The 15,673-nt window shown below is 42.5% G+C and overlaps 1 protein-coding gene across 3 annotated transcripts in view; it reads right to left on the bottom strand.

Annotated features, from left to right (window-relative positions):
* Positions 1-14,603, bottom strand: part of LOC146500645 (FERM, ARHGEF and pleckstrin domain-containing protein 1-like) — a 56,668-nt gene extending 42,065 nt beyond the window's left edge. For 2 of the 3 annotated variants that reach the window (XM_085134428.1, XM_085134430.1), the window contains exons 1-2: positions 14,346-14,603; positions 10,921-11,127 (exon numbers count right to left, since the gene is read on the bottom strand). In XM_085134428.1, coding sequence (XP_084990554.1) covers positions 10,921-11,100 — 180 coding nt within the window. In that variant the 5' untranslated portion in view covers positions 11,101-11,127; positions 14,346-14,603. The remainder of the gene's footprint in view (positions 1-10,920; positions 11,128-14,345) is intronic. The other variant, XM_085134429.1, reaches the window with a different exon arrangement.
* Between the last annotated feature and the right edge of the window lie 1,070 nt (positions 14,604-15,673).

Below are 15,673 nucleotides of genomic sequence, written 5' to 3'. Positions count from 1 at the left end.
TGTGTTTGAGTGGGCTTCGACTGCATGCAAGTAAACAGACTTTGCGGGCAGCAAAAGATGGCCTGATTTTCATGAATTTCAAACCCATCTGCTGCTGTCTGATTATTTAATTGGTTTACATGTATTAAGAATGACCAGAGCAAGAAAAAGGAAGATTAGCGCACTACTATCTGGATGCAGGAAACACTTGAAATCCTGGAAAACTGGTTTTCCTGGCAGACTGTCATGTACCTGACTCAGATTGATATGAAAACCACAGATGGAAACTAAGTATACATAGATATTGTAGTTTTACATCACACTGATTTATAGAATATTCAATATGATTGTTTTTGTTTACATCAAATCATTATATGGTATCATTTTGAATGCCTTGATATTGATTAAATGGGCTATTCCACAATCCTTTAAGGTAACCCTGATATTTATCTGATAAAAATACCATCTTCCTTTTATCAGTATGTGTCTCTTCACATATTAGTATTCTTAGCCATCAGTTACCGGATAATTCCTGCTGTAGCGCTTCTCCCGTGGCTCTCATCCTAAATGACCTGATTAAATTTCAGGATGTGGGGGACAACAACCCCCGCCACCCTCACAAAAACCCCTCTGTGGGATTTCAATTTCATGCCATGAGAAAAAGGCAACTGAGGGTTCAGAGTTCATGTGAGGAAAGCATGAGAATATTTCCTGACAGAAGACAGTCAGTCAGTGCAACAATGATGCAAGACGTATGAATGCCACCGTTATTTTTGATCTTCTTCCCCCCCGTCCTCAATCTGTATCACCAGCGGAACATCTGACGCAGGCTTTCATCTTTTCACTGCATGTCTCAGCTTTTAAAAACCACACAAATCTTCCATTTATTTGACTTATTTATTTTTATAGTCAAACTGAGCATATGACCCCCGCCCCCTCTCCCTTGCCATCCCAAACACAATGCCATCTTTCAGGGGGAAATGGGTCAATCAGCAGTGAAACGAAGACGAGCTAATAATGCCCCACAACTTATTGTGAGTCACATTTTAAGTAAGAGGTTTTGAATGCAAAGACATAAAAAAAAGTGATGAGGGCTGTGTCTCCTTCCTGAATGTGTTACTCATAAATGATGTGCAGCAGTGAATCCCCATGCAAGCGCCCTGCTCTCATATAAATGCTCCGCATGGAAAACCCCCCACTCCTCAACCCAAGATCCCCGCTTCTTCCTCCCTCCACCCCTTCCCGAGCAGATATCAGTGGAAGACAGAACTCTGCAGCACGGCAGCCGGATCAGACGCTCCTCACCCACCTCTCTGCGTAGCCATGGCAACCCACACATAGACCGGCATGATTACACGTGCCCTTTCAAACAAGAACTCGTACAGTGTTGAAATTCAATGTATGTGCACAGAAAGAACATCAGCCGGGGATCCAAACTAACACCTCGGAGGGTTCACGTCCTGCCGCTCAAAGGTCGCGACAGTTGTGCCGGCAAGGTGCTCTCTAACAGCGGAGGGAGGGATGATAAATGACAAATAATTCCTTTCCGTGGCAGGGAGCCACACGAGGCAGCTGCGTGTGTTTTCTAAGAGTGAATAACAACAGATTAAAGTTGGCTGAAGCAGTACTATCGGGAGAGCGGCGCTTAAGAACAGAAAAAAAGAAATGTTTCTATTTTAAGGCTCCCAAAAGAGAACAAATGTAATATGTTAGCAGAACAGGCAAATATCACATGCCCGGATGCTTGTGATTCCCAGTCTCCTTGCGGTATCGGCGCCTCTTTCTAATTGTCTCCCCAGCCAGGTTGCAAACACTTTTCTCTGATGACATGCAAGATAAAAATCAGAGAGCTGCTATTTATCTGGAAGCTCTCTCCAATGAATCCCCTCATTCACAAAGACTGAGCTTGCTCTAACAGGGGATGGAGAGATTGCCATGGTCACCATCTCCTCATTGGCCACAACAGATGCACACTATACAAGTCCACCCCCCCACCCCCCAAAAAAGCTACTAGAGTAACAACACAGTTAATTTAAAGAGATTTGGCTTTTACTCATGCATGACTCATATCAGGAAGAGGAGAGTGACAGTAATGGGTTTAGAAAACTCATTGACATGGTGTAAAAGGTAGGGGAGAGTTGGATGTGTTGCTCTGTGCATCATAGCTGCTGCCCCATTCCCCCAAATGCTCTAACAGCCAATCAAATCCCATTTGTATTCGCATTCAGCCAATGACAACTCATTAAAAAAACGCCGGTGCCAAATCATCCTCTGTGCACAAATCATTCAACCACTACCTCTGTCAGTTCTCCCCCCTAAAGCGCCGGGAGGCTGGGGGAAGCAGACCGTGTCCCCACCGCAGCTCCGAATTTAACAGGATTTAGCACACCGCTCCCAGACTAGACTGTCTTCCTCTCTCTTAGCTCTGCCTCCCTTTACGCTCCACGTGTCATGTTTATAAATACAGAACATGAAACGTGCGTTATGCGCGCAGATAATACGCATGTTGAATTTCAGTGGTGTCGACCCGTCCCGCTGTGCAGACACAAAAGATTTCAGAGACTCCCTTTGCATAAATACATTGAGCTTGGAGTGGAAATCTAGGCTGATTGCTTTCTATCCCAGTTAGTATTTATGCACGTTATTAATAACAACCGTCAGAGAAAATATGCTGATGTCATCGATAAAACAACAAGCAGAAGGTTTTCAGTCATGCAGTTTAGACACAAATGAGCTATAATATAAAACAGGTAAATATGAATACACCTGTTATTCTCGGCTATAGTGCTGCAGTCAACTGCGACTAACAGTTATTTCCATTACTGACGGATGAGCTACTTCTGTGCAATCGGTCAAAAAGTGACAATTATTGATTAGTTTTCCAAACTAGAGAATAACTCATCATTAAATTGTCTTTACCTTTGACCCATTTTTTTTACCAAATTCACAAACTAAGAGGCTAGAACTGCTGCAGGTCTGGCATATGTGCTTAAAATGTGCCTGTAATGATTATTCAAATATTAAAATAGATTCAGATTCGTTCCCTTTTGGTCTGTATGGCTAATCTGTCATCTGAAATTGGCAGTATAGGCTTTAGGGCTTCCTCGAATCTGACTCTGCATGATTAAATTACCATAATTGTTTTAAAGAGATAGAGCAAATGTATATAAGCCATTAGGGTGGAGATTCTTGGTACCAGAAGTTTTATGGTTTCCATTTTTAGTCCTCTTATAGTCCATTTGCACTGACCAAACACACAGCAGGCTTTGGTTGGATGCAGCTGAACAACGCTCTCTGTGTAGAGAGCAAAGCCGTCTTGAAATCAGCTTTTAAAATGTAGCTTTTTATTTGATTTATTTAGCATATTTAAAACTTATCAGCATACAGAACAAACGAGCAGCTCGTGGAAAATGATATTCAACTGATGCACCAAGAAAGCCCAAACTGAAACGACAAGGCTGTCATTTTTATTAACGGGTAAACATTTAGGAAAACGTATGCACCGCGCCACAGCTTCATAACGTGAGTACAACACCGCGACTAATGGACGGCTTTGTGCAATTAATTAGCTGTATTGTACACTAATGACAGTGGATTGAATGTCGGATTTAATAAGTACGCTGATCGGTACGTGCTGCATTTGCCAATCCCATTGCTTCCTTTTTATTAAGATCAATGTTCAGAATGGAGCTATTTATGCACCCCTGGTACTCGACTCTCCATATGCATCTGGGCGTCGCTCCACAGGTGTGTACTTGTCCTCACTGCCGGTCAGTCAGTCACTGAACAACCATACATAAGCTGTTTAAGACCAAGCTGAAAGAAGCCCTTTATCGTGCTTCTGCTCATTAAGTCAGGACCTCATTGCCATTCAGCGGACAACAAGGCACACTAGAGCTCCTCTAATTGCTTCTCATCACAATGAATGGGTGACAGCATATGGGGAGAAAAGTGGAGAGTGGCCGGATGATGCTAAGCCCTCTGGACTGGTGTGAGAGTAGGCTTGTTCTAAAGAAGGTCCTCTCTTTTGTGACACAGCCCTCTTTTAGCCCGGGTGGTCCCTGCTTCCCCGGTTTCCTCTAAACACTTTCAGTTAAGAGGATGAGAGAGAGAGAGAGAGAAATCACATCCAGCAACAGAAAATAGGTTAAATATAGCTGTCTGCGTTCATAGTTAGCATAAAAAAATCTAGTCAGTGAAACATTCTTGATTAATTTTTTATCATTTCACACTAAAAGGATGCCTAAAAAGGAGTGGAAATGGATCCAGCATCCTTATTTAGTTATATAAAGTTTAAATATGTCAGACTGACAGACTCTCAGACAGCGTCGTGATAATCAGGCAGCAGCATTTTCTGCAGGATACCGGTAATAGCTACAGAGCCTTGCCATCTTCTCTTCTTCGGTTGTGCTACATCTTCTTCTTTGCTCCTCCCCTAAAAACACATGTACACATGCATACACTTGCAAACACAAGCACAAATCATGAGACAAGCTAGTGCAACCACAAATGACCGCAAAACAAGGCTCTCACACTGTGCTGAAACAAGGGCACATAAATCAGGTTATTTCATTTTATTATTCCTATTTATTGATTCGTTTTTATCCTCCTGTGGCTTCATGTGGGGAAAGGAGTTTCACTGGGGGAGGGAGGGAGTAGGCTTCCATCCTAAGACAATGGTAGGAGAAGTGCCGAAAACCAGTGGGGTGTTCATTAACATGTTTATTTTCATCCACTGATTTGTAATCTAAACTGATGGCTCAAACTCTGATGCAGAACACACCAACACCCCCAAGATTCACCGACGACACGCCGTGTTTTGCACCACGTTCTCATTTTCTGCTATTGTAAGAGAGCTCAGGGCTTTGAAAAGTCGAAAAGAAGGGCGATAGAGTGAGTATGAAGTAAAAAAGGAACATAAATCAGCTCAAAACCTCAAGAGGATGCAGTGTTGGGCAACAATAGCAATAAACTTAATTTTTATAGCATTTTTCCGAACCAGAATGACAAGGTCCTTAAATGAAATCTGCAAAAATAGCAGCATTAAACCATTTCAAAATATATAAAACGAGAGGAAAAGAAAAGAGAATTATAAGGCTGTGGTTAAATGTTATACAGCTTATCAATGCAGGTGGGTTTTTGAAAGTTGTTTAAAACAGGGAACTGGTTGCCATCTGCTTTACGCCTTGACTGTGAAATCTGTAACAGCAACTGATTCCCTGATCTGTGGATCTCCGTGTGGTGCAACGTGTTCTCTGAGATATAAAGTGGAGCTACACCACGCAGAGATTTAAATGTGATTAATAAAATCTTAAAAAGCAAATAGATGTAAGTGGCCTTGTGCTGCCCTGGTTTGTACTAAGTGTATGCAGGAGACTGGTGCTTCGTTTAGGCATGTGAATTACAATGATGGATAAGGTGTTCAGTTATATTATCATAGAATTGGTTTGACCTTGACAGTAAATCTACATTCACTGGCTACTTTATTAGGTACACTTGTCCAACTGCTCAGTCAAGCAAATATCTAGTCAGCCAATCACATGGCTGCAGTTCAATGCATTTGGGTATGTAAACATGGTGAAGGCGGCTTACTGAAGTTCAAACCGAGCATCAGAAAGGAGATGAAAGGCAAACGTGAATGTGGTATGGTTAACGGTGCCAGACAGGCTGGTCTGAGTTTTTCAGAAACTGCTGATCTGCTGGGATTCTCCCACACAACCATCTGGCTGTGTGGGAGTGGTCTGGAATAACAGAAACTATCCAGTGAGCATTGGTTCTCTAGGTAGAAATGCCTTATTGATGTCAGAGGTCAAGGGGAAAATGCCAAGACTGCTTTGAGCTGATAGGAAGGCGACACTAACTCAAATAAAAGTGTTACAACCAAGGTATGCAGAAGAGCACACCGATCTGGTACAGCAGCAGAAGACCATACGAGATGCTACTCCTTTCAGCAAAGAACAGAAAACTGAGTCTATAATGCAAAAGTGGACAATGGAAGAAAAGAAAAACTTACATTTCTGCTGTGATCTTCAAGTGGAAGGATCAGAATTTGTAGTAAGCAACATGAATGAATGGATCTATCCAGATCACAAAGACCAAATCAACCTAAACTGGTTTCTTGAATATGAAAGCATCCAATCAAACCCATCTGGGATGTAGTGGAACAAGAGATTCTCATCATGGATGTGTAGCCAAAAACACTGCAGCGATTATGTGATGCTATCATGTCAATATGGGCCAGAATCTGTTAAGGATGTAATGTGTAAAAATACCAAGACTGAACTAGACTTCTAGCATGCCTATTGAAATTGCCCAGATAACGCCCAGTTTACTGGCAAATTGGCAAATAACACCAACATAGTGGCAGTCTGTAGTAACTGTTCCAATACTCACGGATTAAGTGAATACTTTGAAGCTGAGGTGACTGAGTGGAATTCAGGTGATCGTAATATAAGAAGTATTCATCCACTGGGGAACAAGAACAACATGTCTATTCAGCAGTTTTGTGTGATGCTTAGCTTGAATAAGAAGCACGCCGTGGTTTAATCTAAACCTGTATGTACTGTTGATGTTATTAGTAATTAGGAAAGAAAAAGTATTGCAGTAAAAACCGCATATGGAAAGCAAATTAAAATGCATAGAGATTAAGAGGTTTGTATTTAATTAATTCAGGATTTGCCCCAGCAGGTAGACTTTTAACAGGGGCTGTGGCTGTAATGGACAAAGTGAAGTGAAGGCAGGAGAGGACAGACTGCAGTCCTCAGTGGCTCCTTATAGTGAGAGAGGAAGACCAGCAGTAGGAGTGCAATATGATAGAAAGAGAGAGAGAGATGGTATGTGTCTGAATTTCTAATGTTTTGCTAAATCAGAATCAGATTAGATGTATTCCATATAAGGTTGCACCTGATGCTATTCTAGCAGAAAGGTTTGGCCCGATGGATCTGAACTCCTTCGTTTATTCACAGGAATGAACATAACTCTCCTCCACTCTGCCTTCATCATCCCTTCCCCCACATGCCAACTGCTAAATGCATGCTGCAATAACACTGTTCACGGACAAAATCTGCAGAGCTTCCACCAGCCATCAGCAAACATAAGCATCAAAACATCAGTACACAGTGTCGGCGTATGTTAGCCAGAGGAACACAAGGCAAGACGGCAATCTGTCCTCCTGCCCCACTGAATCTAAACCAAAACGGCTTTATTTTCAATCTTCCGCTTTTTTTGGAATTAAACAAAAAAAATGGACTAGATTTTAGTCATGTTTCAGGAGGCCAGTCTACCGCTGTCCAGGTTTTTGCAGCCAGACTTTATCAGCATCAACACAAGTGTTCACAGCCAGAGTGCTAACTAGGCCACAGCATGGTATGCGACCCAAGAGAAAGCTCTGTGGCCCCTTTTTGTTTCTCAACCATCTGATACTCTGCCCGCTGAGGTGGAAACTTACCCCTCTCAAACAGAGGAACGGGAACTGAAGCCTCCGGTATCAGTAACAGGGTGAGGTTAGACATTTTATGTTTTCTTAAAAAGACGCGCCCCCCCCCCCCCCCCCCCCCCAAAAAAAAAAATTCCTGCCTTGAGTCACTTTGACAATAAAATCATCTGAGATGAGTTGCCTCTTCCTGAACAATGCTGCATGTTCCTGTTGTGAAATAAAAGACTGGATAATTGCTTGACAGATGTGTTTTGTAGACCATGCAGCTATCTCACTTCACTGCTGCGGGGAAGAGATTAACATCAGCACAGTGTGTTCAAAGTTGACATATGTCTTCTGTATCTCAGAGATAGTTGGGTTGCGACTTGGTGAAACAAATTGTAATTACTGCTGAAAGAAAGCAACTCGCTTCAGGCAACTAAATGTGCTTTAAAATTGCTTTACCTCAACTCCAGTAAAAACTCTTTTCTAAGGTTTTAAAGGTCTCCCTCATGCTGCTAAATCTGGTTCTGACTCATTGGGCCATGGACTTGGAGCCTTTGGTGTCCTGTGAGGACGTGGGCAGCTAGTGCTTTGAGTCCTGTCGAGTGTGGAACGGGGACTTCATGAACTGGGCTCGTTCAAGTGGATGCTTGATCTGATTGGGATGTGGGGAGTTTGGAGGCCGGATCAAGTGAGCTTTCGGTTCTTACTTCTCGAGTAATTTGTGAGCCAATTTTGCTGTGGGCTGGAGTAAACTGTCCTGCTGTGGGAGACTGCTGCCATCAGGGAGTGCCACTGGTAAGAGGAGCTGCATAAGAACCATTAGAAACGCGGTAGATGTCAAAATAATATCCATGTGAACCCCAATCACCCAAGATTTTCCCAGTAAAACATTGCAATGTAATGAGATAAATAACATTATTAAATTCCAATGATTTTAAAGTTGTGACTGATCAGTGTATACACTGTTTGGCAATTCGGAAATAAAGTAACCTTTTGTTTTTAGAAGCTCAACATACTCAAGAAAACAGGAAACTTTCTGACACTAAACTATATGTACATAGTAAATAAATAGATGTGTGTGTATGTATATGTGTCTATACATATATATATAAATATATATATATATTATTTTATTTTTTTTATAATAGATCTTTCCACCCTGAATGCAAGCCAGTGACTGAGATAAATATCTTCTCTGTTGATACCTCTGGGCAAAAAACAACATTCAGGCCACAGAGCTTTTTATCTCAAGTACTGACTTGTGATAAAGGATATAATGGGTGTTAAATTGAGCATGAATAAAGCTTTCTGTTAGCGAGAGCCTTTTGTTACCCTCCCCTTTCGCAGCCTCAGCTTGTTTCAGGTCAGCTTGGCGAGAAAACGTTGCAAACTCACCATCACAACCGCTCAGCTACACAATGAAGGACATTTTAGGGCCTTGCAAAAAGGGTCACTTACATATATTTCTTGTAGTGCACAGTATTTAGTCGTTTAATGTTCTTTTTCACCACCGAAGATCCAAAGTGTCAGCGTGTGTACTCCTTGGTGGTTAGAGTAGTGTTAAACACAGCTTTGGGACACTGAAACGTCATAAAAAATGTATTAAACTCTGAGGTTGAGATCACCTTTGTAAGCAGAGTTTCCCATTGCAGCTTTTCCACAGATTGCAAGCCCTGAAGCGGACTGAAAAAAAAATCCCTTCCACTCCTGCTCTAGACTCATATCAAATTTAAGCATCACTGGCTGGATGATATTGCAGTTGACAAACTAGCGTGAGAAAAACTAGTACAAAAAAAAGTAGACAAAAAATAAAAATAGAGTGTAATTAAACTGGATTTCACTGGGAGAACCTAGTGAGCGTTAAGTATTAGAAGAACATATGACACCTCTAGAAAGATTAAGAGTCATGCACTGCCTAAGGAACTGCATTTACCCACACTGCCTTGGGAAACAGCCAAAAGGACACAGCCACCCTGCAATGCACACACACTAACTGTCAGTAAAGCTCAGCAACTTCACTGCCGGGGCCCATTCATACACATTAAACAGGTCCTGTGTGGCTGCTGCTGTATCTGTTTCCCTCCATCACTACTTTTCACTATCTACTCATCTCGCTCCACTGTTTTGGGAGGAAACGCTTCTGGTCACAGAATGTAGCTCGTTGTTCTACTCTATCCTCAGACAAATACCAGTATTTTCTCTTTCTCCTCCCTACGTTTCTGCCATTAAATCAAAGCCTGAGAACATCGAGAACACGAGCTGTGGGAGAATGAGATTTTGCAAAGTATGTTATCTTCTTCTAAGTGCCTTAAAGGACATAGCTGTATATATTTTTATATATATATATATATATATATATATATATATATATATATATATATATATATATATATATATATATATATATATATATATATATATATATATGTTGTTGTATATATTGTACTATATTAACACTATCAAGGAAAAGGCCACAGCCATATGCCATCATGCTGAGGCCCATTTTTACTGCCTGACATACATCTTCATTTCTGTAAATTATATAAGATGTTTTATTTATTTAATGTTTAGAAATGTTTGTAAACTGTTACACGAAGTACAAAATCAGTTATTGGTCAGGAACTATTTACAACTGCGGATTAACTCTCTCCAGCAGGAGAGTGTACATGTGACAAACTGAAACTACACTGCAGTGCTGCCCATGATCGTCATAAGAAAATTCGACTTTTGCCTCCAAATCATTTGCCTTATGTTAAAATAATCCAGTTTCTACACAATGAACATATGTTTTTACATTTTTTCTTTTTGCATTTTAAGCATTGTGACCAGATAGTAGAAGGCACTTAGCAATTAGTGTCTAATTTTAGCACATCCGCCTTCGCATACTGTGTCCAAATTTAGAGCCATGTGATGAGAACGTTAATCCTCTAAATCCTAAAGTCAAGAATGGAATTCGAATGGGAGCTCAAACAAGACAAATAAGATATATTCTTGTCTCTCTCGTCTGTACCTATCTGCTTTCATTAAATTATCTAAGATAACACCAGTGTTTGGAAAGCTTTAAGAACAGGGATGCTTTGCTCTGCTTCTCTCTCTTGGTCTCGTTCAGTCGTGCAACATCATAGCATGGGCATGAACTCTCCATGAGTGAGCTGTAAAATCGTGCATCCTTTCCTTGTCATCCAAGGGCGGCATAAAATATTTCCAAGGACCACCTCTGGCCCGTGAGCTGCATTTTGAGAACCCTGGCAGCAGAAGAATAATTGTGGTGTAGTAATAGTGACAGCTGTAGAGCAGATTTGAAACACTTTGGGAGATTAGGAAAGAGTGAGCAGAAATTGAATAACCCACAATAAACTGGAGGAACCCTGACATTACTAAGATCCATCCAGTTTCATTCAACATGCAGTTACCATGCCAACCTGTTACCAGACTGCAGCTGGAATCGGGGAAATGCTTCTTGGCCACGGTGCGATAATGAAAAGTCCTGTTCAACAACAAGAAAAACGATAATAACTCACCGAGATGTCGAAAAGCTCCTCTGTGTCATCCAGCATACGGACCCTGATGGTGACGTGTCGTCCGGGGGGCATGGCCGGAGGTCTGTGCCCGGGATCTAACGTACTGATGCCAAGGGTCTCCGGAGCTCCGAGGCGCTGCCCTGCGCCAGAGGAGATTGTGTCTGGGTCTGGCTCTGTCATGGTGTGCTGCACTGCTCACTGCTCAGCCTGCATCAAGGGCAAGACAGAAGTCAAGCACAGAAAAACATATTCAACCTAAAGGGTAAAAATCTGAAACTCTCGTCTCACAGCATCAGCGATGTATGTGCAGTACAGCCCAATGTCTGCATCGGCTCCCAGAGGACGGGCTGCACGACCTTTCATGTCACACAAAACACAGTAATTGCAAATGCAGTATTTGCACTCGCTGCTAATGGCTGATAATTGTTTCCAGTGGGAGAACCAATTAATCTAAAAAAAGAGTGAGGCAATGTCTTGATTTCAAAGCACAAATCAAGCAGCCCTAATTTGATTTAACAAATGAATCATGAGGCTAGAGAGTAAAAATCAAAGAGCCGGTAGAATGACAGTTGATTTGGGGAAGTTTTACGACCGGCACGCTTGGGATTCAATAGGTCTCAGAGGGCACCAAGTCAGACACGTAAAGACGATGCAGGAGACGCGAACGTAGAATAAACACAGAGTAATAGGAATTAACCGAAAACACTCCAGATGATGAAATAACTATATTGCATCGGTTATCAATAAACTGCAGGTTTAAAGTAGCGATAACAGATAACATACATCGATTTCTTTCCACTTACCCAATTCAGCGGTCACTGGGCAAGCAGAGAAAGAGATGGGGTACACCTCGGACAAGTCACTAGCCAATCAGAGCTAACACAAAGACAGGCAACTGTTCACTCTCACATCCACCAATTAACATAACACGAATGCCTTTTGGCTGCGGGAAGAAGCCCATGATGGCAAAGGGAAAACATCCACCTCCGTGCAACCAGGCTCTTTCCGATCCATAACTAATAGATGAATGGCTTCAACAGGCCACAGAAAGTAACTAACATGACAAATATAAATGATGGGTACCATCGCTACAAAGCATCCAGTGCTGGAGGTTCACATCCAAAACCAGAAAGAGCCGGGGTACATCTGGAATGTGGGAAAATCTGCAGTATCACTCAGTCAGTGACTCTCCCAGATGGCTGAATGTTTTGGACAAAGTCATGGATTCATTTCGGGTTGACACTTGATCAGGCCACTATTCCCCCCCCCCCCCCCCCCCCCCCCCCCGCCACCATGTATCTACAGCCAGATCCCCTTAGGCCCTGCTGTCCTGCTTAATTCTCTCTTCATTACACATTACAGCAGGCTGATGTCATCCTGAGACCTCACCGAGTGGTTCGTCAGAGTACCGAGGCCACTGGGCAGTTGTTCCGCCGCCGCAGAGGTGAACGACTGGTGCCAAGTTTAAGCTGAGAGCTGAATAAGGCATTTCAAAGGAGTGGATAATGTAATCCAGTAGAGTGTGTGGAGAATACAGCCCGAGGACAGTGGACACTGTAAATTCTGTGCGATGATGGTGTATGGATCGATGGCTAGTAGGTCTGCTGACTGTAATTTTATTTTTTTTAAATTGATGATTGCTGACTGATTGAAAAATCCGTCGGCTGGGTGATAGAAAACTGTGACAAGCGACCAAAGATAAACAGATATTATTTACAAGAAAGAGAAAGGAAACAAGAAAACAGGAAAAAGGCAGTTTTACTTGAGGAATGACTGATTGAATAGAAAACCAATTTTCTGTCAAGTGATTGTTAAGGCTGTCAAGGCCATTCTGTCCAGATGTATTGTGCTCGAAGGCTAAAAAAGTAAAGGACACTTTGTAATGCAATCAATCAGGAAAGTTCATCTTTGAGTTCTCTGTTATAAGACCAGTGACACTGTCATCCCAGCGCAGTGGGTGAGAGATGTTGCTGTATTCCAGTTAAACTGCACGCTCCCTTGGGCTGATCAAAAACAGACCTAAAAGCTGCCACTGGGGCAGTCTGGATGGAAACGAGCATATTTTCCCCAAATCAAGCCCAGTTCTTTTTGACACTGTGGCCGTCACCGCTCGGTGGCCCTGGCTCTTGATTATTGGCAAGCGTATTATGTCAACTCTGTAAATTCATGGCTTGCATGACCTGCACATGCATGCCACGTAACCGGACACTCTTCAAACAAGGCACCAGTGAAACAGAGGGCAGTGAAAGAGTAGACTCTGATTATTTCAGTCAGCACGTACCCTCCCCTGCACCAAGCATCATGAATCAACCAGTCATGACTCCGGGTCTGTGCGCCTCTCTGAATAGGTAACACAGGACCAAACAAACACAAAAACAGGCAGTAGTACAGATGGCCTTGTTCCCAGGGCTAGAAAGTGACACAAAGCGTACTCGTCCAGCATACAATGCCAAAAGGGACATTTTCAGACCCCTGAGTGTTTCTCAGGGTAAACCTCCCTGCCTTTGAACTTGTTTGCTTGAAATTCCACACAAGCCTGTAATGTTTAGCTGTGACTGCTGGCTTATTGAGAGTCCAGCGTTGTAACAGTGGCTCCTCTGTGCGCAGAGGCACACAGGGGCCCCTAGATGAAGTCCACAACTGCACAGCTGGAATCCTTTAATGACAGCTGAATGGCCAGAGGCTGTCTACCTGAGAGAAGCTGCATAACAAAAAAACAGAGCTCAATTTCTTCTGTGTTTCGCAAACGACACTGATACATGGGTGTGGCTGGCATTGCCTGAAAGGCTTTAAGTTCTTACTGTACTGCTGGCAATGTGACATACGTCCATTAAGTGAAAGGAATGACAACCAACAGGATACTTGTAACTAAGGCCTATGCAAAAGAGTCTCAATGACTCGAATGCTACAGTCACTGTAGACTCAGCTCACGGAGTCTGAAGTGTGGTCACACCATAAATATAATGTAGGTTAATAGAGCAGGCTGCTGTAATCCTCGGGACATTATCAGCCAGTACAGTACATGTGACATTAACGCATTGCTCGGACCCACCTGGATAGCCTCTGGTAACGGATAAATGCACACACCCCGGCACCGTTTGATCTTTGCAATCTTTTAAATGTCACAGAGCGTGCATGGATCGTCTCAGAGAAACGGAACCCCCAACGACTGCGGCGTCTGCACATACTGCTAAGCTATATCTGTGCAATGCAAGCCACACTGCAGGGACAGAAAGGACAGTCCCTAGCAACATATAAGGATTTTTCACACGGAGTGATAGTTATTCCCCACCTTCGAAATCCAGCATCACGAAACAACACGGGAAAGATACTCCCAAGACTTAACCCCAATTTCCTCAAACAAGTTGAATCACTTTCCTTAAAGAGCACAGAGAGAGAGAGGACTCGGGCTGCACGATTCTTACCCCCGTGTCTCGAAATGCGGGCTTGTCCACACGAAAGTATTTCCCAGCTGAAGGGGAAGACTACATCCACGTCCGGAAAAATTGGGGGAAAATGAATCCCAGATGAGTTTTAGACACAGCTCGCAGCGATCAGGAGGCTTCCTGCGGTCGCCATGGCGGACGACTGAGTGAGTGAGCCGGGGAGAGACGGGATTACATTGAACCGAGCGACGGATCCACTCCTGCTGAATTCACTCAGACAATGAAGGAGGTGCAGCAGCACCTCCACCTTCCGAACAGCAGCTGCACACCGAGGAGCAACAGCACCACCCAGCGGCAGCTGCTGTAAAAAACACACTGCATTCAAACTTTATAAGTTAAGATAAGACTTACATTTACCAAGAGAGTGCGAAAACATCCTTAAATGTATACTTTTCTTCACAGTCGGTGATACGATTAACCCACAGGCGTTGTGCCGCTATAGCTGTAGCTACACTATGGTTACAATATGGTTGTAGTGGCGCTATAGTGTAACTATTGTTTAAGTAACAAAAGTTGTACAATAGTGACATTATAGATAGTTACATCGTGTATTTTTATATAAAAATAGTTGCACTATAGTTACACTGCAGTGGTCCTATATTTACAGTAGTTACACTACAGTGGCGCAAACCACTTTGGTAAACGAAGGTCACGTTTGTGGAAACGTTAGAGGACCAGCAGGGAAGCTTTAGGGAGCAATCCCGGAAGTTACCTTGAAGGTTACTGCTTAACGGCTATGTGCTGTATTATATATGTGCTTCAACGTCGAAATTTTCTTCTTTATGTGTGTTATACAGTTGTTTATGTATTTGCCTCAGGCACCAGGAAAATTGAAAGTAATCATGGACACGTGTTCGGAAAAAAACCCCATTAATCCTTCAGTGTCTGCATAACAGTGTGTGAGGATGTAAACTGAAAATGAGTCAAAAGTGTAGTTGTGTCACCATCAAAAACAAAGAAAAAGATGCTAAGATATTAACTTGGCATCATGCTGATTTCCTTGTGTCCAAGTTCAGATTTTATTCAGTTTCTGTGATATCCAAGCAGAGATCTGCAATGCTAATACATTTCTGAACTCTTCTACTACTTTGTTAAACTCACGGCATGTATTCAGAACAAATGTTATTTAATTCAGACAATATCAAAAAAGGCATTAGGAAGGCATTGGTAAAGTTTGAAAGGGAGGACAAGACTAGTGCAGAATTTTAAAGAAGGATTTAAACACACAGATGTAAAGTTGTGTGATAGCTGGTTTTGTGACCAGGGCTATTTCTTTGTGAAAAGTTTACATCCAGAGATGTCCAGTC

The sequence above is a fragment of the Neolamprologus multifasciatus genome, chromosome 16 (genome assembly GCF_963576455.1).
Source record: "Neolamprologus multifasciatus chromosome 16, fNeoMul1.2, whole genome shotgun sequence".
Lineage (NCBI taxonomy): Eukaryota > Metazoa > Chordata > Actinopteri > Cichliformes > Cichlidae > Neolamprologus > Neolamprologus multifasciatus.
Note: the sequence above shows the minus strand (reverse complement) of the source record. Positions and strands in the feature narration are given on the sequence as shown.